This window comes from Ailuropoda melanoleuca, chromosome 5, assembly GCF_002007445.2.
Source record: "Ailuropoda melanoleuca isolate Jingjing chromosome 5, ASM200744v2, whole genome shotgun sequence".
NCBI classification, from domain to species: Eukaryota; Metazoa; Chordata; class Mammalia; order Carnivora; family Ursidae; genus Ailuropoda; species Ailuropoda melanoleuca.
This window is the reverse complement of record NC_048222.1, coordinates 49,062,005-49,086,217: the sequence shown is the minus strand read 5'-3', so window position 1 is coordinate 49,086,217 and position 24,213 is coordinate 49,062,005. Positions and strand designations below refer to the sequence as shown.

The 24,213-nt window shown below is 42.8% G+C and overlaps 1 protein-coding gene and 1 long non-coding RNA gene across 4 annotated transcripts in view; one reads left to right on the top strand and one right to left on the bottom strand.

Moving 5' to 3' along the window:
* The window catches only part of MYZAP (myocardial zonula adherens protein), an 87,079-nt gene extending 84,481 nt beyond the window's left edge, over window positions 1–2,598 (top strand). Inside the window, exon 14 of one of the 3 annotated variants that reach the window (XM_034660921.1) lies at window positions 1,510–2,598. In XM_034660921.1, the coding sequence (XP_034516812.1) occupies window positions 1,510–1,606 (97 nt within the window). In that variant the 3' untranslated portion in view covers window positions 1,607–2,598. The remainder of the gene's footprint in view (window positions 1–1,509) is intronic. The other 2 variants (XM_034660924.1, XM_002920672.4) reach the window with 2 other exon arrangements.
* The window catches only part of LOC109489856, a 35,283-nt gene that overhangs the window by 9,878 nt on the left and 1,192 nt on the right, over window positions 1–24,213 (bottom strand). The gene's annotated exons all lie outside the window — the stretch shown is intronic.

Genomic DNA, 24,213 nt, shown 5'->3' with positions numbered 1-24,213 from the left:
ACGTCCCCAGTGTCTCCCTACCCTCTCCTTGCTACTTCACCTCCAGCGCTACAGTTAGAATTCAAGTTCTCTTGATCTCTCTCTCACCAACTAAATAGCAAAAAAAATCTCCTAAGCTTCTGCCTCCAGACTAACCCCTCTGCAGCCAACCCTCAGCGGTGCCAAGGAATCTTGCTACAATAAAAAGATGAGCATATCCTGCCCCTCCTTACAAATCTTTAGTGACTCTGTGTCCCCTTCTGAACTCCTTAGCAGGACACACAGGGCCCTTCTCCACCAGGCCTCGTCTTCTGCCACTTTGCACCATGAACTCTTTGCTCCAGTCCTACCCAACAGGTCTCCTTTCCATGCCCACCGCCCTTGTGCTCACCCTTTTTGGCCTTTGCACAGCCTATCCCTTCTGCCTGAATTCCCTTCTCCTTGACCACCTGAGGAGTGCCTCGGCACCCTGCAAGATTCCCCCTCTCTCTGCACATTTCCAGATGCCCTCCTAAGTGCTGCTAACTCCTTCTGCCCTCAGTGTGCCCATAATATGTTAATTCTTGTATTGCTCAGGGTCCTGACAGGACAGGAAGACTGAAGATACTTAGATGAAGGGACTATTTATGAAGGTTTGGGCAGTTCTGAGAGAAGTGAACAAGGGACAATGGTGTACTCTGGAGCTAGCCCAGTGGAAGCTGTTACCAGCCTGGAACTGAAGAGGCAGAGGGAGGAAGCCAGGAGGACAGACAAAGGGGGGAGCTGTAAGCTGTGGCCTTTGCTAGGGGAATGCCGCCAACTACCAAGCTGCAGCCTGGCCAGGAAGGAACGAAGATCCTGACCTCTCTGTCCTTCCAGTCTCTCATCCCCTGCTACCAGTGCCCAACTGGTCAGAACCAACTGGAAGCTAAGGGGTAAGGAGATGCTGACCGTCAGCTTCCCAAGGGCAGGCACAGAGTGAGGTGGAGACTGGAGAGTAATCTGACGGGCAAATGGAGACTATCCAGCACAGCTCACTACGCATCTCTTACAGTACCTAACACATTCTATTACAGTTGTGTAGATCTCTTTCCCACCAAGTTAGGAGTTCCCAAAATACACGGTTTTTTATTTTTCTGAATTATCGATGCTTAGCACAACCTTTGAAAGTTGCTAAAGGGTAGCTTGGGTGGCTCAATCGGTTAAGCGTCTGATTCTTAATTTCAGCTCAGGTCATGATCCCAGGGTCCTGGCGTGGAGCCCCGCATTGGGCTCTGTGTTCAGCAGGGAGCCTGCTAAAGATTCTCTCTCTCTGCCCCTCCCTCTGCTCAGCTCTCTCTTTCTCTCTCTCAAATAAGTCAATCTTAAAAAAAAAAGTTGCTAAAAATGAAGGCTGCTCTTATAATATTTAAATGCAAGATTCAACTGACTTCATCAGTTTATAAAATTGTAGGCTACAGTGGTGGCAAAACTATTTCCTAGAGCTGTCTTACATGAAGAGCACAGAGAGTTTTGTTCCCTCTTCCTAACCTGCCTTTTCTCATTTCTCAGCCCAACAGGTAGGACTCGTGAAATCTCGATGCCTTCCAGGAACTATACCCCTTACACACGGGTCTTGGAGTTAACCATGAAGAAAACTCTGACTTAGGCACGTGGAGACACTTTGTACAGATGGACAAAGGCCCTAGAACCATGCGGCTCGACGTCTGGGAAGGGTGGCTGCTGCTTCCCCCCTATACAAGTTTCAGCCAGAAAGGAGACTGAGGTTCTGATCTACTTCTAAAACATAACATGAAGGAAAAGTGAGGTGAAAGGGGAGGGCAGGAAAGAGAGCTTCTGAGGTCATATTTCAAACACCTAGCCATGCTTTACTGGGCCATCATTAGCTTTCCGAGTAGACACTGACATTCTGTTAGGAGAATTCCCTCACAATTTATTTTCTGGTTTACTAGCCTTCGGTTGGGAGGAAAAAGGGCATTAATTTGAAATTTCATGTTATTCACGCCAGGATCATTTGTTACAGCATGAAGGTTTTATTCGCCCATAAAAGTATTAGAGGCAATGTTTCTCTGGTGCCCAGAAGCCCATCTACAGGCGCAGGGGCACCTGGGGAGACCTGACCCTGCCAGGGAAGGGTGTTCTCTCCTCTTGGTGCCCAGGATCTCTGTGGGGCTTTGGGAGCCACGGGTGGAGCCTGGCCTCCTGCGGGCACAAGTGCCTCATTCTGACGTGCTAATCCCTTGGTTTAATTTGTGCCTTATGCCTTCATGGGTCTCACTAAAATCAGTGTATTTATTGCACCTGTGTTTTTTTTTTTTTCCTTTCTCACTTTAACTGAAAGAGAATTTATGTATGTTATGGACATGTAATCATTTAATGTTTTCAGTATCAATTGGTGTTTTTGTTAAATGAATAATTTGTTCATGCATGCTCTACTCTGATATTATAACCTATGTCACATGTTTAATAAATGCCATATATTTTGTTCTACCTACGTTGTCTCAATTTCATCCATGACCAGGTAGAAGGGGTAGACAGCAGAATGGGGCTTGGGAATGTCCACGCCCGGGCACAGTGATCTTTCCATCGGTACAGTCCATAGAAGCATTTATAAACCATAAGATAGAGTGTGTGTGTGTGTGTGTGTGTGTTTAAACCCTGAAATTTATCTAGTTAACTCTAGTATTACATAGTAATTTTATCTTCCTGAAATGAGTTTTGTATGCAAGGTTTTGTGCTAAATAAAAAAAAATAACATCCTATCATAACGCCTCTATCAATATTTTCATTTCAATCCTTAGCTTTCTTAAAACACACACATACTATTTATTTTGTTTTGTTTTTAAAACACACATGGCACTATATTGCAAAGTAGAATCGTGATATTTAGGAACGTGGGCTCTGGAGACTGAGCTCAGTCACTAGTGTGTGCTTTGGGCAAGTTATAGAACCTCTTCAAGCCCCTATTAGATGGGATCTTAGCTGGAGTTGGTGCAAAAATTTAAATGAGTTAATATCCATGAATTCTAAAATAGTGCTTGGCACACAGCAGGCACTTAATCAATGCTATCTCATTACATACTTTGTAACCACTTTTCACTTACTATATTGTGATCACTCAATACAGATATAGATATGCAATCTATGCCACTGTTTCTTAGTTAACTGGATTCCGTATTACTGATGTACTATAGTCTACTCGACCTATCCACTCATGTTGGAATTTTGGAGGTTGTCTTTACTTTTTAAAGCAGTCCTCTGATGAATCATCTTGTACATACACCTTTGTACACTTGCCTAATTACTTTCTCAGGATAAATTCCTAGAAGAGGAATCGCTGTGTCGGGTCAAAAATTATGCAAACTTAAGTCTTTCGGTGCATGTGGTCCAACTCGTCCTATTGAAATTTGTGTCCATGTAAATTCTTACAACAAGATGAGAATGGGGTTTCCTGACCCCTTGGCCAACACTGGGAACGAGAAATGAAAGAGTGAATAAAGTTCCTTCAGGATATTGCCTTTGGATCCCTGAGCTGAGGGACTGTGCAGGTGTAAGCTGCAGGCCTGTAGGTGTCCCCAGGGCCCAGAGAGAACATGGGCAGCAAACAGGAAACAGGCCTGGGCTTCGAAGGAGTGGGCTTTCCCCCAGGATCCTGGAATCAGAGAAGGCCTGCTGCTTAGTCAGAGGCAAAGAGCCAGCCACGGAGACAGAAAAAAAATTCAGGCCATGTGACTGAGTTTGAGTCTGGGTGGGACCTGTCCCAGAGGGCAGATTTCGGGGCTGGCAGGGCAAGAGGGACACTGGGGAACTGCTTGGAGTTGCATGATACAACATGCCCTCCTCCCAGACTAGAGGGTGTACCAACCAACGCTGGCCCTGAACTGGTGTTGAGTCTACCCCGGGAACCCTCTCCTCCCCAGTAAATGCTATCTTCCTGCTCCAGGAGCTCTAGGGTGGTCCCTCAAGGACAAGAGGTGGGGTGGGGGCGTGTGACAGGAAGGGCAGGATTCCTTCCTGTCTTGGCTCAGGCCACATCAGACCATAGCACTACTTGATAATCCAGACTCAGAGGCCCAATTCAGTTCAACCAGCGCATGCCCAGTGCTGCCTGCCAGATGCGGGGAATACAGGTATGTGCACCTTGAGACCCTCTCCTCTCCAAAACTGTTGCCAGGGAGTTTGTTTCCTCCTGACCTCTACTGTCTCTGAATCCCAGGGGGACTTTTTTCTGAGGCTTCTCTTGTCCTCTTACATCTAATGACTGATCATCATGTCCATTTCCTGTCTCTCCCATGATGTGAGCTCCTTGGGGGTAATTTCCCATAAAGGAGGGGACTCATTCCAAACGTCGATAATCACGAAGAAATCTACAAATGGAAAGTCTTCCAGAAAAAGCCCTGGCTGGGGAAATACAGGAGACCAAGAGTTACTGAGTTAGGCCCAGCATATATCCACTAAATCCTTGCAACCACTCATTCTGTGTGGGAGATGTTACTAGTGCTATTTTGTGGACAAGGAAACTGAAATTCAAAGAGATGAAAATCGTCTGAAACCACGCAGGTCTGATTCCAGAACACAGGTGGAAAGCCTGGAGTCAGTCTCAATCCTGCCACTAAGTCACAATACCCATTTGGTCAGGCCTGCTTCAGGCTCAGTACTCCCATAAGCAGTTTTGCCTAGAAATGGAATTACATTCCCCTCGTAGGCTGGCTGTGCAGATCACGTGAGAGAGCGTGGAAAAACTTTCCAGCACTGCCGCAGAGACATGCCAGCAGTTGATACTTGCCATTATTACTATAATTACTGGGAAGGAGCTGTTGCATCGTGAATATTTGCAAATCTAAGGATTTCCTCCTATTGGACACAGACTAGAGACTCAATGAATACTAGTGAGTGGGATTGTGCAGGAAGGAAAACAGGGGAAAAAATGTGCCTGGATAAACAGATTAAATAAACTGCAGTCTCCTTTTCCTCATATGCGAATTTGAGGGTAACCCATTTGAATCTGTCAGAGAAGGGAAAGCCCCAAAGGGAGGCTGGAGATGTGTTTCTGGAAAGTGGGGCAGAGGCAAAAAGACCAGAGAGAGACCAGCCACCAAATTTTGGGGTAATTTGTTGGACAGGATTAGATTACTAATACATGGTGGAGATTATATTTAGCACCATTTTTTGAAAAGACTACCCATTTTCCCCTGAATCACTTTGGTACCATTGCTGAAAATCAACTGACCATATTTGCATCAGTCTATTTCTGTACTCACTACTTCGTTATATTGATCTACTTGCCCATCTTATTCTAAATAAGGCTTGAAGTCACGTGGCATAGGCTCTCTGACTTTGCTCTTCTTTTTCAAAATGGTTTTGACTATTCTAGAGCCTTTGTATTTCCATGAGCTTTACAGTCTGTCCATTTCTACGAAAAGCTCTGGGACTCTGATTGGCATTGCAACGAATGGACAGATCACTAAGGACAACACCAAGACTTCACTGCTGAGTGGGAAGCCTGGGTGGCTCAATCGGCTGAGCATCTGACTCTTGGTTACAGCTCAGGTCTTGATCTCATGGGCCCTGGGATGGAGCCTCCATGGAGGGCCTGGATGGGCTCCTTGCTCAACATGGAGCCTGCTTAAGATTTTCCTCCCCCTCTCCGTCTGCCCTCCTCCCGCTTGCATTCTCTCTCTCAAATAAATAAATCCAAAAAAAAAAAAAAAAAAGAGCTCTCTGCTGAGTGTCAGGCCAACTTGGAGCAATATCACAGCCTAGCTAGTAGTACAAGGTCAGATCCTGAATGTTGGGGCTGCTTCTCCCTTCTTCAATTGGAAAGGTACCAGGTAAAAATTTCCATAATGTATTCTGATAAAGGTATAGTATAATCTTTGTGGAACTCCGAACAAAATATTCTAAGAAACATTAATTTGTGCCCAAGGGCCATAAAACTCATGTAATTTGAATGCAATAAAATATAAATAAATAGCTAACAGTTCTTAGGGGTTTTCTTTTCATTTTTCAACACATACTTTCGAGTTTTAACATACAGCATTTACAGCATTCACCTTCCTGAATTAGGGCTGGGAGGGGGTTCAGAAATAATTAGTAGGCAATTTTTTGGCCCTGGGACTTTTCTTGTAAATGTTTTCTTTGGCAGCCATACTCTTGAGAACAGGAAGTTACTCTCTTGTTACAGATTTAAGACTTTTCTGAGCCAAATAACAGAAAGCTGGATTAGTTCTGAAATGAAGAGGGGAAAAAAAAAAAACAACTCTAGGCTCTTGCTGGAGATTAATGACATCTTGCAAATATTTTAATTCTCTCCTTTCCTCTTAACTTGCCACCTCCTAAACAAAACACATTCAGCCTGAAAAAACTTAACTGGTCACTTTGTGGCCCAACCCTAAAATAAAATATCTTTATGGTACCCACGAATTTATTTAAACATTTGGGGGGGTGGGGAAGGAAATTAGGGCTGTCTCAAGTTAACCTTTTTTTGTCCCCAAATCCCCAAAATGGAACTGAAAATAGAAAATATAGTCATAAAGACACTGATGTTTCCACGGTGATCATAAAGATTCATCATTTTCTTTGACTTTAAAAAAATTTTTTAATAGATCAAAGTATTATAATGTAAAAAATGTATTATAATGTAAATGTAAAAAGTATTATAATGTAAAAAATGACTGTCTGAAATGCTTACAAATAATTCTTTAGGAAATGTTCAAAATAACAGAATTATAACCTTTGGCTACAGCACTTAATAGTCTAGGTAACTGGTTTCCTCCCAGAAAAGGCTGTCTTTTTGAGTTAAAATTCACCATTTACATTGAATTCTACAGGAAAAAAAAAAGTTGTAACCTCAAATTAATAATCTAGGGGAACATTAATTTTATAAATTATCTGAGAATCATTTGTGGGATTCTTTTTTTATTTGTTTAACGATTTTATTTATTTGAGAGACAGTATGCAGGAGGGGCAGAGGGTGAAAATCTCCAGCAGATTCTCCCATGTGGGGCTCGATCCCAGGACTCTGAGATTATGACCTGAGCCGAAATCAAGAGTCGGACGCTTAACTGACTGAGCCACCCAGGCGCCCCATTTGTGAGGATTTGTAAAACACAGAAGACCTTACGAAAATTGACATTTGCAGGTAAAGAACACTCTCCTATAACAAGTATATATCTTGTACGAGCGAGCTAGGAAGTTTCCGTGGGATTAGTTATAGCCTCGCAGAAAAGAAAAATGTTGGGCAAACTTCGTCATTTATACTTGCATGACACACCCAAACTCAAATGCTCTTGTGCCCAGGGTCTGCACAGAGGTGCAAAGGGTCTGGTGTAGGATAACAGGGGTGAGTGGCTGTTGGGGGAATGTTCACCCAGATGATAAGTACATGCCCATCTTAAAGTCACTCAAATTCATGATTTTGAGAAACTCGGTCCTGCCAAAAAAAAAAAAAAAAAAAAAAACCATCTGTAGACTGGATGTGGCCACAGACCCACAATTTGCAACCCTTTATTTAAATTATCTAATTTTTTCCCTATGCATTATAAAAAAAATACTTATTCCTTCAAAGCACCTTTTTCTCTCATCTGCTTGAAATGATGTTCCTCCCACATCATTCATTATACTCTGCTTGTCTTCTATTTTGACAACTTCAGGGTTTTTTCTTAAACCTCATAAACAATCTTAAATTACTCAGAACTGTCATCCACTAGATATAAAAATTAAATTAAGCCCAAGAACTCTAGGTGATGGAAGACACTATCCAGTTCCAGAAGATACGGGCAAGTATGGGAGTACAGCAAGGGTTGATAAAACCTGAAACGTCATCAATGTTGGATGAATATTTATTTAAAGGGAGCTACCTGCTTCCTGGTTTACTGCATACCAAATATTTCTTCTCAACATTTATGGGCTTAAATAGATGCAGATGTTGCCAAAGAATGTATCATAACATTAATCATCCTAGAATCATATAATTTAAGCGTTGAAAGGCATCTTGGAGTTTGTCTGGTTCAATACCCTCATTTAAAACCGGAGAAAATGGAGACCCAGAGAAATTAATGGACTGGCCACAAAGTTAGCGGTACGGAAACCCTCTCCCCGCAAAAACACAGTTGGGGATTGACAACCACCCCTTCAGTTCTCGAATCTGGATCACCCTCACTGTCCTATATACTAGGCTTAACTATTTTCTCCTCCAAATTTTTAGGAAGAAAATCAAGGACTTTTTCTTTTTCTGAATAATTCTCCCAACTACATATTCCATGGGCGTCCCTTGCACCTCTCCCCTAACATCCCCTAGCTGAAGCTTTTCAGAGTTGTGTTCTTTTTTGTGCAAGACAGCACTTTAAAGGTGACCAGACACTTGATTCTGGCCAGGTCTCGTGAGAGGAGACACGGAGTCAGCGTTCTCTAACTCCATCCTCCCGCTGGCCAGCAGTGTCTTTATTTCATAGCATCTGATAGACATCAGACTCCAAAGACTGAGATACATGGTGTGCTGATGTTGTAGTGGAGGCCCGGTTCTTCTTTCCCTCCATGAAAGGCACAACTCTGAACTCCCTCCCCTGTAACACTTGAAAGGAAAGGAAATTATACCATCTCACCCTTCTGTGACTTTGCAAATTACCTCCCTTACTCTCCTTTTCTGTTTTCTGGTAAATATATGTGCAAACCATCTTTCCTCGAGCACAAGTGTAAACACACCTATCTGAGTGTATTTTTTAATGAAGTAATTTTATAGCCATCTTTTGGTAAACAGTGTACTCCCAAGTCTTATGAAAGATCTTTGACAAGGTCCATGCACATATAGGAGGTCTGCCCTCCAGCATGGAATTGGAACCAATTCCAAGCGAAGTTTGGTTTTGACATTCTTCCTTTTTGCCTGCTCTCCGTATCTTCCCAATCCTGGATAGGAGGTCCTCTGGGGTCTTCCTGCTATGTAAACCCTGTTGTAATACTCTCTGTGGTCTACTCTTCCTCTCCGATTGCTCGAAATTCTATTTCCTCCCTTGCTCTCCTATCGAATTCCACTCTTTTAGTGTAGGTTATCACCTTCGCTGGCCTTTTGTCAGACAGCTGTTTGGAACCAATTCGTACTCAGGTGTAAATGGCTGATAGGCCACGACCCTTTTAGAAATCTCTATGGTCTCAAAGGAAGATCCTTGTTAACCTAGTAATCTTATTGCTGGAATTTCAGTCCGTGTGTCAAAGGGAAGTGAACTAAGTCAAGGGGAGGGGAAGATATTTTAAATCAAGAGTCTGTCTTGATTCTGACAAGATTCCGTCTCCTAAACTGAGGGGAGGGGCCTCAGCTACAATGTCTATATAGTCTGTACCACAGATCAGTGAATGTGATCTTACAAGAACATTATTTTCTGGTTCGTGAGTTTGTTCATATGAAAAAAATCACAGAAAGATGTTATTCAATCATAATCACACATCTAACCAATAATCTTCATTAAATTTGTTAAAGGTAAAATTACTTGAAATTTTTGAGAATCAACATTTAATTCTTTTTCCCCTAAAATCTCTCTTCCCACAGTATCTCAAACATCATAAAACACTGTGGTGGCCAGAAATGGGAGATTTGTCACCAAATAACACTCAGCCATGTGAAAGTCTGAAGAGAAAAGAATTCTTTCTCTTCAACTTGAACCTTATTTGGCCGGGATTTTCTCACCAGAATCTTCCTATTTTTTTTCCATGGGCAACTGCCCCCTTGATTAATCCCATTTCCCTCAGTCTTAGGTTTTCCAAGCAGCTGAGCAAACAAAGATGCAGGCGTCCATTTTAACGTGCTTCCTCCCTCCAGCCCTCTGGGATGGGCCGTCTGTTCATCCGGCTCGTAAACCAATGGCCTGAATGTGCTCGGAGAAAGCAGCAAGGATCTTCCGTCAGGATTAATTTTAATAGGCCACAGTCTGTTATTCGGGAACCACAGCCCTGGTAAATGGCTTTAAATTACTATTTGCTGATAAAGAGGGAGATAGGAGTTGAAAATTTGGTTCCTCATTTCAAACAGTTTGGATAACTAATGCAAGAATTTACTTTTAGTGTGGAGTACATGCACTTTACAGCCTAAGCCCCTGGGTAGCTGAGGAAAATCTTTTGTTGCAGTGGGATCACAGTAAAATACAAAGAGGGAAAATGTGACATTTTGTAGAATAGAATTTTAGAGCTGGAAGGGAAATGAAGAATTTATCTGGGAATTTCTCAGCATAAGGCTTCCGATGGAGCTTTTGTCTGATTTCTGTGCAGAGAAACTTTATCCCTACCGTCCCTTCCACTGTTCTGTCTCCCTCCCTACCAGTTCCTTTCTTTTCCTTTTTTCACTCTGCTTTTTTCATGCCTGATTCCACTTCCCTTTGCCTTCTTTATTTCTCTCCCCTAACTGGCCAGGCTCCTGCCAGTTATTTGCGAAGTTCTGTGCTAAGGGACAGGCAGATGAGGCTGCAGGACGAGGGGCAGGAGGTCCCAGCACTCGTGTCTCCCTCTGTAAAGTGGGGCTAGTCTCCAGTGCTCTACTCATCCGAGAAAGCAGTGTGGGGACTGACTGGAGGAGCAGCTTTGATAAACGGTGCACAGACGTCAGCCATTATTGTTCAATGAAGTCTAAGGTTTACTATTCTTTATTAATTTTTCATTAGCTGCGGCTGCTATGGTTTAAAGTTCAGCATGTGCCATTCCCAAATGAATGCTTAAAAAAAAAACACGAAAGAAAATAAAATTTGCTTCAAACTTATGACTCTTGGTTCCCATGTCTTCCTCACATGCCCAGTACACAGCAAGTGGCACAGCAAAGGCCAGCCCTCCCTCTCCTCAGTCAGCCCTCTTCCCCTGAAGTCATGACGGACCCTTGATGTTCCTAACAGTCTGATGCTATCGGGCTCTGTATCAGTCAGGGTTCGTCAGAGAGACAGATGCAGAAGCACATGTGCGTAGATAATCATGGGAGCCAATTCCTTAAAATGAATCTCAGAAAAAGGGATTGGGCTCACGTGACTATCCCTGCAGGTAGGCAGCAGGCTGGAGAGCCAGAGGAAGGCTGATGTGGGAAACAAAGGCAGAAGAAAAATTATTAAATTTCCTTACTCTCTACAGCCCATTGACAGACAAGTCCTTGAAACAGGCAGAGTGACATTCCTCTAGGGACTCAACCGCCTCAATGTTCATACTTTGCTAAGTGCAAAAGGCAATCCTAGCCTAACCTCCCCCACCCCCACCCCGCCAACTAGGATCCTGTAAGTCTACTTTAACGTATAACAATTCCTTCGGAAACTTCCTTTATCTCAAATCCCCCCCTCCAAGCTAGGTGTTGACAATCATCCCCCAAGCATACGGCCCACCAATATACATCTGAAGGGTCTCATGACTAAGGTTTCATTAGACAGTAATAAATGACCTTTTCCCAACAATAGCTAGCCCCCTCAAGGTCCTGGAAACCTTGCTTCCAAAATTCCTTAGAGACTTACGCTATCCCTAACCCCCTCCCAACTTGAGGGTATAGAATGGGCCACTCCTCATGACCCCGGCGCAGCTCTTTCTGCCCACGGGTCCTGTCCCTGTGCTTTAATAAAAACACCTTTTTGCATCAAAGACATCTCAAGAATTCTTTCTTGGCCATCAGCTTCGAACCCTAACATCTTTCCTACATCATATGGCACCCAAACGTGGGGCTTTGAGTCCAGAAGCTCATCTGGACTCTGAGCCGCGGTGCAAACTTGGTGAGTACTTTCTCTCCTCTCCCATTATTCTCATTCCAGGGGCTCTTCAAGGAGTACGGTCTTACTGGAACAACTTCCTGCCGACTGCTCAGGCTGCAGTCCTCTAGCCCCATGGTTACTCTGCGGGGAGGAGAAAGACTGCCTTTTGGTGGGAAGTGAGTACCCTGGCTGGAATGGTAATAAGACCTGGAAACCTGACGTCCTCTCTTTATTCCTGTCCTTATACAAAGTTGTCTGTCTTGGGCATGGGACAGCCACCTAAGTGACTAGCACAGCTGCCAATCTTAAGACTCCCATGCAAGGTTTCCTCCTGATTGATCTAATGTGATCCCCTTCACATCCCTGGTCTAGCTGCTCCGGCCACGGGAACTCCACTGGGAGCTGGCCGAAACCAGTACCCGACTGAATTAAAACCCAACCAGGGACCATTTCCTTAGGGAAGTTGGCTGTAAAGACCACGGGTATTAGAATGTCACTTAGATCATGATGGATTTCCATCTTTACTGTTTTCTGTCAATGTCCTCCACTAACTATTAAAGATACAAAATTGGGTAATTTTCCCTTGTAAAAGCTTTCTAGCATCTCCCATGGGTTAAAATGGCAGGGCAATACGCAACCTTCAGAGCATATGATGGCACAGCACGGGTATTTCAGTCCATTCACCAGGCACCTATCGGCAGCCTAGGATGCGATGGGGTCGGGGAGAGATGCTGGCATCCCACCTATGGGCCTTTTATGGCAGGAATGTCTTCGCAGGAAAGCAGGATTGTGATCAACAGCGATGTCTTGGGGGCGCCTGGGTGGCACAGCGGTTAAGCGTCTGCCTTCGGCTCAGGGCGTGATGCCGGCGTTGTGGGATCAAGCCCCACATCAGGCTCCTCCGCTATGAGCCTGCTTCTTCCTCTCCCACTCCCCCTGCTTGTTCCCTCTCTCGCTGGCTGTCTCTATCTCTGTCAAATAAATAAATAAAATCTTAAAAAAAAAATTTTAATAGCGATGTCTTGCTTGAGGGACCCCTCCAGTCGCTTTTGACACACAGGAACCTCTGACATATCCTTCATGGGATGCCACCCAGGAGTCAGGGAGGATGCTGTAATGGACATTCTTTACTTTTCTGGGAGCATGGCCTCAGTAGGCTTCTTTGGTTCCCAAGGATTCTCTCTTGGGGTGCCTTTTAACCCACTGGAAACAATTCAGATTGCAAAATTTAGGAAAGGACTGAGCTTCTTTAACACTGCATGGTCTCAGAGTAGGATCTGTCACTTAGATCTCCTCTGCAGGAAACAGGGCAGAATTTGTTTGTCTGAATGTGTCTGGTTAGCAAACCCCCTCCTGACATACTGGATGATAATGATCTAAATAGGCCTCCTCTGAGTAAACCCAGGTTGCTGGAAGAAACACAGACCATCCCCAGCAAAGGGGACTCTGACACACACTCTCTCTCACTGTTCTTACTAATAGACATGGGGTCTTCTCCCTCACTCATTTCCCGGGTTAATGGCTATAACTAGAGCCAACTGTGGTTAGTCTCCCTCGGGACGGGGACTTTAAGGAATATTCCCAAGCAGCTGCCGAAACTGCCTTTGTTTCTGGGAAATTCCCTGTCTTCTCCAGCCTGACTTGGACTGCCTATTCCCCCTTGTTGGTGGGAAAACATGGCGTCTGCTCCTCTGTTGGAGCTGATGAGCTCTACAACCCGGAACCCTTTCTCTGCCTTCAGGCCGCACTTTGTCTCTTCTGTCTCCCCCTCTTCCTTTCCACACCACCTTGGGTGTGGCCTGCATAACTGGCTTCTAACCCACCCTCAGTGCCTCAGGCACCATGGCTTCTTCTCCCTTTACTGTCAGGGAGCAAGAAAAGCACCCCCTGGACCTAACACTACCTACTCCAGATTTCCCCACCAGTGTCTCAGGTAAAAATTGACAATGGGGAAGATTCAAGTGGAACATAATTCAATATTTATTTTTTTTTAATTTATTTTTTTAAAGATTTTGTATTTACTTATTCGACAGAGATAGAGACAGCCAGCGAGAGAGGGAACACAAGCAGGGGGAGTTGGGAGAGGAAGAAGCAGGCTCACAGCAGAGGAGCCTGATGTGGGGCTCGATCCCATAATGCCAGGATCACGCCCGGATCCGAAGGCAGATGCTTAACCGCTGTGCCACCCAGGCGCCCCGGAACATAATTCAATATTTAAACTGAGTTAAGTTTGTTGGTTTAATTAAGATAGACATGTCTTTCAAGTTATCAGCAGTAAAAGTGAAACTTTTATTCTATCGAGGTTTGCTGAAGGTCAAATAAGCTCATGTCATCTCTGCTACAATTTGTTAGCAAAAAGATGATTTGAAATGATGGGTAATTGTCTGTGTCAAAGTTTTCATCGGTACTTGTTTAGATAGTCTTTGGTAACCTGACACTTTAAAGTTTTGCTTGGATGATAAATGGGATTAGGTTCGTTGGACATCTACATCTTTTCCAAGTGGGATAAAGTGCTAAGTCACTGATTACTAGATGTAGGTTTGTGCTTTTGACTTATTGCAAAGAAACTAACGATATTTAAATCTGTTGGTAAACATGTTTTGTGCTTAATTGATTCATAAATTTGCCCTCTAAACAATTCCAGTTACTACTTAGTCTTCACTGGAGACTAAGGTTTCTAAGAGTGCAAAATTCTGCTAAATGTAAGTAAGACTGATGGAAATAAGGGAAACAACTCTGTATGTAGAAAAGTAGAAGATATGTAAGAAAGATATACGGAATGGGAATGCATTTTTGTTGAAGGTAAAAGAAGGTAATTTTGTCCTGAGACTGGTTGTTTGGAAAGAAATGGCCTGGGACAAAATCTGAATGCAAAGGATAGTTGTAGGTTTATGAAGGGAAAACTTTGGAATAGAATTTTAGGTGTGGTCAGGATGGACGAATATCGAAATGAATGGATTTTAAAGTACACTGGTATAAAACTGAAAGTCTGCTTTCTCTCTGTTCAAAAAGACAAGTTTTCTTGAATTGTTGGTCTGCTCTTGATAAGAAAATGTAAATAACTGTTTTCTCTTTGCGTCCCGATAAACCAGTTTGTACGTTTTGCCTTTATCAGGTCTTTGACGATCCCTAATCCTATTTAGGCCTGTGCTTTAAAACTTTCTAAGGTTTTAACAAACTTCCCCAAGATTTAATCATGAACAAAATCTCACTGACTAATTAGGCTTGTTTGTTTGGTATGTCACGTTCTGGTAAAAGGTCATCATCACTTGATATTCTGGCTACTGAAGTCAGGTGTTACAGAAATAACAGTTTCCTTGTCAACTGCTTCATAATGAACTCTCATATCAGATCATTAACAATGTCCATTTCCGAATTTCTGTCATTTATAATTGTTCTTATTATCTTGCAAAATCAGTTTCATCTTCAAGGAAGTTCATATGAAGGACTTTTAGGACAAATACAGGTATTCGATATCTTTAAAATTCTAAAACTGAAATGGGTAAGAATTTACAGGACTAACTAAAAAGCTGCATTCAAACTGAACAAGAATTAGTAACATGGGATTAAATGAACTAAAAAAGATGATTATAAGTTTTGTGGCTCTTGTCTGAAACATTGCTGGTTCTCTAATGTTTACTCCTCCAGATTAAGGAAACTTTCTCTTAAGATATCTATGACTTATGGGGCGCCTGGGTGGCACAGCGGTTAGGCGTCTGCCTTCGGCTCAGGGAGTGATCCCGTCGTTATGGGATCGAGCCCCACATCAGGCTCCTCCATTATGAGCCTGCTTCTTCCTCTCCCACTCCCCCTGCTTGTGTTCCCTCTATCGCTGGCTGTCTCTATCTCTGTCGAATAAATAAAATCTTTTTTTTTTAAAAAAAGGATATCTATGACTTATAAAAACGTGATAAAGTATTCATTTATGAACAAATTGAAGCATTTAACTTTTCTCTCTACCTGAACCCTCCAAAATTCAAAAGGTCTCAGTAAGTATTCTTTCTTCCATGGCAATCATAGTTATTTGCATAAGTTCAATAAGAATCTGTTCTCCTTGTAACAGGACACCACTGGAAACATTGGTTTGTTTTTTTTTTTTTTTACCAAGGCTTTGACTGGAATGTCATCTTTGAGAAAGACATGCATAGACTTAGATATGACCAAACAGCTTTCAGGAACTAAGGTTGACTTTATGAAACCTGGAGCCATAAAGCCCCCTGGAAATGTTGGCCTGATACCTTGCTTACAGAGTTCCCAGCAGCCTCACCAGGTGAGTAAAGAATGTCACTTCCTGGCAGGTGCAGGAACCTCAGGATATATTGGGGACCTCGTGAAGAGGAATCTGCCCAAATCCACAGGTATTGCAAGCATGTCTGATGGCAAGTACTTGGCTTGGCTTCTGGCCTGGAGAAGCTACTAAAAATTCAACCTAGAGATTCCTTATAAAAAGTTCCAGAAAAGAAGATTCTAAAAGAGCTGTGTGTTCAATCATTATTCTTGCTGAGTTTATGTAAATGATTAGGCCAATTTTGTTAAAACTGGACTTATTTTTTCAAATAAATTAGTCCTGATTTCGCTCTGATAAAACTGAGGGTTATTTTAGAGAGAAAAATTATGTTTCAATAACACATCTTTGTGGATGTTAAATCCTAGTTCTGATTGTCTTTAAATGTTTGCTGTTTACCTAAGCTAGACAACTTTAAGTAAACTTCAGAGAAACTGCATATTAGCTCATGTAGACAATCTTCGTGCTTTTTATTCTGTGGGGCTAATAACAGGACCCCATGGGCACATGATTATTTGAACAACTGGAAAACGGGATTGATTCCCCAACAACTGCACAACTCAACTATCACCTTGACCAATTCTATGTGGAAAGCCAGAGCATACCCCACTCTGTAGCATTAACTATTGGCTTGTGGAGATCATGGATGATCCCACTTTATTATTGGACTGGATGATGAATTTGGGGATGCCCTTATCTCTTGACAAGTCTCCCACTTTTCAGTGATTCCTTATAATTAGAATATTGTTAATGCTGGACCTCAAACAAAAAGGGCTTCTTGATGGTTTCATTCCTCATAGTCATATTTATCCCAGTAGCCACCTCTATTGATGCACAATTGCAAACAAGGGCTTTAGCCAAGCATTTAGCAGCCCTACTGGTAAAAGGAGCCTCAAAGCTCACTACAGGATAGTCCCTGACTGTAATGACTTCACCTCAGATCCAGAATGTCTTAGAGACCAAAGGCCACCAATAGATGATAGGAGGCCAACTTATTAAGTACCAGGTTTTGCTTATAGATATGCCTGAAATAACACTTAAAACCTGTCAGACTTTAAACCCAGCTACCCTTATGCCTGGACCTGACCAACGTACTTCTATAAAGCATAACTGTTCAGAGGTTATTGATCTCGTTTATTCTAGTCAACCAGATTTAAAAGATACCCCTATTGAAAATACAAATGACAGTCGGTTTACTAATGACAACAGCTTCATGGAAAAAGTTATAAGAAAAGCTGGGTATGCTATAGTGCTCACTCGTGCTCTGCAATTGCCAAAGCCTTAACAATTAATATTTATACTGACTCCAAATATGCTTTCCTAGTACTATATGCTCATGGAGCAATTTGGAAAAAAGGGGATTATTATCAAGCCATAACTCCCCAATCAAATATGGACCTGAAATTACTCTTAAGGCTATATACACCTACCTAAGGAGGTAGCTGCAATTTACCTCAAAGGACATCAAAGGATATGACCTTAGGATCTAGAGGAAACAATTTGGTAAACTGTGCAACCAAGCACGCAGCACAAAATAAACAAATATTAAGTCTTTTATCAGTCTAAACAATAAAGTCCATAAGTCTAGTCTATTCAGACCAAGAAATGCACAGGACTGGCTTGTTAATAACGAAGGAAAATAATCTTTATACCCAAAAATAACCAATGGAAGGTGATACCGGATTCACACCAGGCTATTGATTTGGGTAAAAAGGCCACAGAGGTGACAACAACTCTGCTAAGAAAAACTGTCCCTAGATCTGGACTCCCTTGGTCCCTACAAGGTAACAACAGACTGTCTTTTATTTCACATTCAAAAGATGGCCCTCCAAAACTGAATAGGCCTTGATATCTTGACTGCAGTTAAAGGAGGCCCAGAATTAGATGACTATCTCCTAACAGGACCCAATGGCTATACAGCTCTAACTTGTGGCCATGGCTTCCCTCAGGCTGGATAGGCCGCTGTGTTCTGGGTTTTGCCTGCATGCACAGATGCATTATTAAAACCATTACCAACTCGGCCAAAGTAACAAATTTAAAACAATGGCAGAGACATTCTGTGTCTCATTGATCTGACCAACTAACATCCATTTTTATTCCATCTCTGGGACTGGAGGGTGTTGTTTGGCACATGGAAGTTCTTAATAAGTACACGGTCAAAGCCCTAAGCTCTACAAAATAGCATGCCATTAGATTGTTTTAACTGCTACACAAGGTGGAAATGTGTGCTGGCGTAAAAACAAAATGCTATGTATATGTTCCAGATTATTACAAAATATACTTTAACATAGAACAATTCCTTCGGAAGCTTCCTTTATCTCGAATCCCCCCCCCCAAGATACGTGTTCGCAATCATCCCCCAAGCATATGGCCCACCGATATAAATCTGAAGGGTCTCATGACTAAGGTTTCATTAGACAGTAATAAATGACCTTTTCCCAACAATAGCTAGCCCCCTCAAGGTCCTGGAAACCTTGCTTCCAAACTCCTTAGAGACTCATGCTATCCCTAACCCCCTCCCAACTTGAGGGTTTATAATGGGCCACTCCTCATGACCCCGGTGCAACTCTTTCTGCCCACGGGTCCTGTCCCTGTGCTTTAATAAAATCACCTTTTTACACCAAAGACGCCTCAAGAATTCTTTCTTGGCCGTCAGCTTCAAACCCTATCATCTTTCCTATGTCAAAACCACTAACGCAGTTCAAGTCTGAAGGCTGTCTGCTGGCAGAATTCCTTCTTGCTCAGGGGAGGTCAGTCTTTATTCTATTAAGGACTTCAACTGATTGGATGAGGCCCATGCACATTATGGGGGGCAATATGCTTTACTCAAAAGTCCACTGATTTGGACGTTAATCTCAGCCAAAAAACACCTTCGCAGAAACATCTAGAATAATGTTCATCCAAATATCTGAGCACCATGACCTAGGTAACTGACACATAAAATTAATCATCACAGGTTTCTTTTTTGGTGATCATTGTTCCCAATGACTTTGTCAGGTTCAAATATCTGCCTATCCTCTCCTTTACATTTTCTTGTGGGACTAACCTCCCACTAACCATCATTCTGCTGCCCAAGTTCCTGCCATCTGACAGGAGTTGGGTTACATTTTTCATTTATGCTTTCATCACCTACCACTGCCACTGTGACCACATACCACTGTCAATCCTAGGCAGAGAGACTGGGCATGCTTCTGCGTGTGCCCCTGCAGCGCTCCCCGTCTAGACTCTCCAGTGATCCCAACACGGGCAGGACCATCTCCGTGAGCTACGAGGCCCGACAAGTGTGGAACTGAACACTTCCAGTTTTGCTACATTGATACTGGTATTTCCCACATCAGTATTCCAAGTGAAGGAAACAAAATTAGATTTTTTTAAGGAAGAAAGCTATCCAGTAGCAGTTAGAAGGAAAGGACAGATCAGGCCAGGACAGGGAGACTTTTTAGGAGCTGTTACTGTAGTTCATTCAAGGATTTGAACAGAGGCAATGAAGGCAATGCTGGGTGTGTGGGGAGGTGCTGAAAGGGCTGGAAAGAGGGAGAAGTATCCAAAGAAGGTATTTTTTAGGCTGTTGTGTTGAGGAAAAAGAACAGCTGAGTATGAATACTTAGTTTCTGGCTTGGACAACTAGGTGGATGGTGATGCCATTAAACAGCGGGAATTTTAAAAAGGAACAGTGGGTTGGGGAAGGGAACATAAGTTCAGCTTTGGATGAGTTGAACCTGAGGAACCTTTGGGACATCCAGGTAGTAAGGTCCTAACACTGGCTCTAATTCTAGCCCGAGAGCAAAAACCACCAGAGCTGAAAATCCTGGAGAGATTGGTAGCATGGAATTTATGTTAGGAGAGAGTTGTAAAAAGGAGGAAGTGGTCAAAAGGTCAGAGGCAGCAAGGAGCAGAGAGACTAAAACCTGCTCCTTGGGTTTGACCCCCGCCCCCCACGAAAGGGTTCATGGCACTGGTGAGAGTGGAGAAGATGGAGTCAGAGGGTACAGACAAGTCTTTTAGGCAGCTTACCCTTGAAAACAGAGAAGAGGGTGGAAGACAGAGGGGTACTTTTAACAACTTCACTGGGGGTATAACAGAGCTGCCACGCACCAGACATTATTTAAGCGTACAATGGGATAAGGTGCAACTTATCAAATGAACACGCTCATATAACCATTACTACAATCAAGATAATGAACACATCCATCACCCCCAAAAGCTTTTTACCGCCCTTTCATAATCCTTCCCTGCAGCCTCTGTCACCCCACATCATTAGGCAATCACTGATCTACTTCCAGTTACTAAAGATTAGTTTGCATCTTTCAGAATTTTATATAAATGGAATTCTACAGTATGGACTCTTCCTGGCTTCACTCAGTATAACTGGGATTCACTGAAGTTGTTGCATGTAGGAAGTATTCAATTGTATTGACATACTACGATTTGTTTATCCATTCACCTAGTGATGGATGTTGGGTTGTTTCCAGTTTTCTATTACAAATAAAGCCGCTATCAACATTTACACACAGGTCTTCAGACAGACACATGCTTTTGTTTCTCTTGGGTAAATACCTAGCAGAGGAATGGCTGGGTTATGTGGTAGGTTTTCAGAACCTACCCAATTGTTTTCCAAAGTGGTTGTATTATTTTATGTTCCCATTAGCAGTGTAGTTCCAGTTGTCCCACATCCCTTCCAACACTTGGTATGGTCAGTCTTTCTTATTTCTGAGATTCTGATAATTGTGGCTGTGTATCCCATATTTTTGTTTTTAAATTTTTATTTATTTGAGAGAGAGAGGGAGAGAGCACAAGTGGGGGAAGCAGCAGAGGGAGTGGGAGAAGCAGGTGCCCCACTGAGCAGGGAGCCCGATGTGGGGCTCGATACCAGGACCCCAGGATCATGACCTGAGCCAAAGGCAGACGCTTAACTGACTGAGCCACCCAGGCTCCCTCATGGTGTGTTTTTAATTTGCATTTTCTTTGTGGCTGATTAATAACTTTCACATTATTTTTTCTTTATACACCTTTGGTAAAATGTGTTCAAATCTTTTACGACCTAACCTTAGAAGTGACACCCTGTCACTTTCACCATTTGTATTACTTTTTACCATGTTCTACTTGTTAAAGTCAGTAAGTCCATTCCACATTTAATAGAAAGGGATTAAAATAGGGCAGGACCATTGGGAGCCCAGCCTAGAGGCTGCCTACAACAGATGGCTTCCCATTTCTCTCGGAGCAAAATTCAAACTCCATATCCTGGTCTAAGCCCTGCAAGATCCAGCCCTGGCCTTTTGTTTGTCTGTTATTTGGACATGCTGAGCTCCCTCTCCTTTTAGAGCCTTAGCATTTATTCTTTCCTCTACTTGCGATGCTTTACTGTCAGACTTTCCCATGGTTTGTCATTCAGGTCTCAGCTTATGAAGTGCCTCCTCAGAAAATCAACCTCAGTCACCCTCAATCACCTCAATCAAGGTAGCCAGCCAATCACTCCTTATCATTCCACCTGTATTAATTCTCCAGGTGCTACTTACTACTATCTAATAGAATATAAGTTTCAGCATGGTAGGAGACATCTCTGTCTCACTCACCATTATATCTCCAAAGTCTAGAATAGTGTTTCACACATGATAAATAATTATTTATTGAATGAACAAATTAATGAGATCTCCAAGGAGATGAAATAGATTGGATCCAGATCATAGTTGGCAGAATTAATCTTGATAAATGCTCCTGTTACTACTGCTATCCAACAAACCACCTTAAACCTTAAAGGTATAAAACAACCACCATTTTATTATGTCCCCGAATTCTGTAAGTCAGGAATACAGAAAGAGCCTAGTGGGGATGTCTCTACTCCACAATGTCTGAAGCCTCAGTCTGGGAGCTTGGAAGACTATTTCAGTTGGGGGCGGGAATCAGTCAAAGGTTTGTTCACTTACGTATCTGGTGGGTAATGCTGCCTTTTGGCTGAAACCCCAGTTTAAGATGACAAACACCAAATACGCACCCAAACTCAGGTTTCTGCACAGCTGGCTTATTGGCTGGGTTCCAACAGCAAGTACACCAAGAAAACCAGACAGAAGCTGCGTCACCTTTTACTACGAAGACTAGAAAAAGCACTTTTGCTCTAGTCATAAGCATGCCCAGATTCAAGGATAGGGAGACCAACCCCATTTCTTGAGAGGAGGAGGAGATAAATTCACATAGTAAGAACATGTGGGATGGGAAATAGTTTTGTTGCCATTCTGGTGGACCCCAGGCATACCACGGCCAGTTTTGTGGCCCGACAACCAGTGGGAGAAAACAGAGAAGAGCAGCCTGGAGATTCTGAGGATCAATGCTACCAATTTGACAACTGATCTCTGATTTTCATCTTCAACTCTAAGGACAAACGGAAATCCTTCCCAGGTGTTTTTGTCTTTTTGAGAGAGCACGCATGCCCGTGAATGGCGGTGGGGTGGGGGAAAGGAACAGAGGGAGAGGGAAAGAGATTCTTAAGCACACTCCACGCCCTCCCACCCCCACCCCCGCCCCAGCACACACTGCCACCTAGGGCTTGAGCTCAGGACCCTGAGATCATGACCTGGGCCAAAATCAAGAGTCTGACACTGAACCGACTGAGACACCCAGGCGCCCGTTTTTGTCCTTCTAAACTGCATTCAAACCACACCTTTAACAGCTTGATGGCAAAGGGATGGCAAAGTCATCCTGGCAGCACTTGACATAATTGTCCTCGCCTTTAATTTTTCATTTTGAATTTTTCTTGCTAATAATCAAATTCATTAGCTTATTCTGAGGGTAATTAATACTCTGGAGATTAGTCCAAGTACCACTGGGAAAATGATTTAGACTTTTTTAAAGGGCACTGAAACCAAAAAACAGAAACTAAAAATGCTTGTCTAGATTCAATTTTTTTTTTAAAGATTTTATTTATTTATTTGACAGAGATAGAGACAGCCAGCGAGAGAGGGAACACAAGCAGGGGGAGTGGGAGAGGAAGAAGCAGGCTCATAGCAGAGGAGCCTGATGTGGGGCTCGATCCCATAACGCCGGGACCACGCCCTGAGCCGAAGGCAGACGCTTAACCGCTGTGCCACCCAGGCGCCCCTAGATTCAATTTTTAACAGAGGGGCTCTTGATATGCAATTGGAATTATTCAGCAGAGATTAGCTGCCTGTGGTTTGTGGGCTCCGTTTCTTTTCAAGTATTTGCCTGGTTCTGGCTGGAGACAGTTAAAACCTATGGCACTCATTGTTTCTTTGTTATATTTCTCCACTTTATATAATTTCCCCCAGACACTGCTGTTAAAATCTGTGTTCTAAAACTTTTCTCTCCTTTGTTTGATGGATTATAAAAGAATATTTTCCCTCTTTTCATCCTGAAGTGCAAATAGTCAGTTTTGGTTTTAGGGCGAGGTTTCCTCACTTGCCAAACCTCTTGGTTAGTGACAAAACTAGTCAGTTTGTGTAGGTCTTGTTAGAAATTCAGATTTGTAATAGGACATCTTAACACCCTAAACTATGTTGTATAAAAGATTCTATCCCATACCACTGAAAATATCTTCACAATCATTATGGTTGATATTTATATAAAATGCTTAAGATTTGTATACAGGAAAGGGACATTTCATTAAGAGGAAGAGGGACATGAGAGAAAGGCTGTGAGAAAAATTAAGACAGTGGGAGATTCCATCAACTAATATCTGCTGTATGCATTAGGAGAGACAGAAAAGTACAAACATAACTCCCTGACAGAATTCCCTGACTTCACAACTTTGTTAGAAAGGAAAAAGAAATTACCATGCATAACCATAATATGTTTCATATACTGAGGTTTGAGCTCTAAGGGGTATAGTTACGCTCAGAAGAGCAATTGGTGTTGGGATAATCTAGGAAAGTTCAGGGAGAAGATGAGGCTTGAATTAGAATTATAATGGGCTAACAGAGAAGGGACAGCTTTCCACAAAAGGAAAACAGTCGGGAGCAAAATTCTGAGTCTTGAGAGAAAGGCACCCTTGCTTCCAGAACACCTGTAGTCCAGGACAAGAAGGGGTTCACTACTACCACCGTGGGGTGAATAAAGGCCTCTAGCTGTGGTCCAAGGACAGGATGAGGGAGGTTTTGGGGGAACTTGCCAGGGGACAACTACCTGACTCAGGCCTTACTCGAGTATCTCTTATTTAGCTGCCTGGAGCCAGTTCTTGACGTCTTTGAAAGCAGGGCTTATGCTGAGAATTTTGATACTTGAATTAATCTGATCAGAATAGACTAGATTGGGACGATA